Source organism: Octopus bimaculoides, chromosome 30, assembly GCF_001194135.2.
Source record: "Octopus bimaculoides isolate UCB-OBI-ISO-001 chromosome 30, ASM119413v2, whole genome shotgun sequence".
NCBI classification, from domain to species: Eukaryota; Metazoa; Mollusca; class Cephalopoda; order Octopoda; family Octopodidae; genus Octopus; species Octopus bimaculoides.
This window is the reverse complement of record NC_069010.1, coordinates 5,670,566-5,671,325: the sequence shown is the minus strand read 5'-3', so window position 1 is coordinate 5,671,325 and position 760 is coordinate 5,670,566. Positions and strand designations below refer to the sequence as shown.

General features: G+C 41.2%; 1 protein-coding gene across 1 annotated transcript in view; it reads left to right on the top strand.

Moving 5' to 3' along the window:
• The window catches only part of LOC106884333 (TBCC domain-containing protein 1), a 30,625-nt gene extending 30,364 nt beyond the window's left edge, over positions 1–261 (top strand). The window contains exon 16 of the mRNA XM_052978102.1: positions 188–261. Coding sequence (XP_052834062.1) covers positions 188–261 — 74 coding nt within the window. The remainder of the gene's footprint in view (positions 1–187) is intronic.
• The last annotated feature ends 499 nt before the right edge of the window (positions 262–760 follow it).

Here is a 760-nt window from a genome sequence, read left to right as displayed (position 1 = left end):
ATATATATATATATATATATATACGACAGGCTTCCTTCTCTTTCCATCTACCAAATCCACTCACAAAGCTTTGGTCAGTCCAAGGCTGTGGTAGAAGACACTTGCCCAAGGTGCCATGCTGTGGGACTGAACCTGGAACTATGTGGTTTGGAAGCAGATATGCCTGCACCTGATTGTTATTCTAAAGAGCCTCCACCAAAATTTCACAAACATAACCGTAGTCTACGCATTTCAAAATATATTTTTGGAAAATTACGTTAAAAAATACTCAATAAAAAGTTTAATGAAATGAAGATTATGAGGTGCTAAACTGTAGTTATGCCTTAAAATCCACGTTTACTGGAATACGTGTCGCCCTGATCACCATCTTTGCGTTGTAAAGTTTCATTAAGAATTATGCAATAATAAGAAAATTATGAAGGTAAAAACTTAGTGGTATTTGAACCCCTAAGGATTTCGCCCGGCGTGCTAATGTTTCTACCTGCTCGCTGCCTTGTGTTAATAAAATTATTAAGAAATATAATGGGGCATTAAACTGTAGATATAACCTCAAAATCTCCGTTAAACATTACGTGTTGCAGCATCCTTGTGGTGGCGCAATGGCCCAGTGGTTAGGGCAGCGGACTCGCGGTTTCGATTCCCAGACCGGGCGTTGTGAGTGTTTATTGAGCGAAAACCCCTAAAGCTCCACGAGGCTCCGGCAGGGGATGGTGGTGGCGAACCCTGCTGTACTCTTTCACCACAACTTTCTCTCACTCTT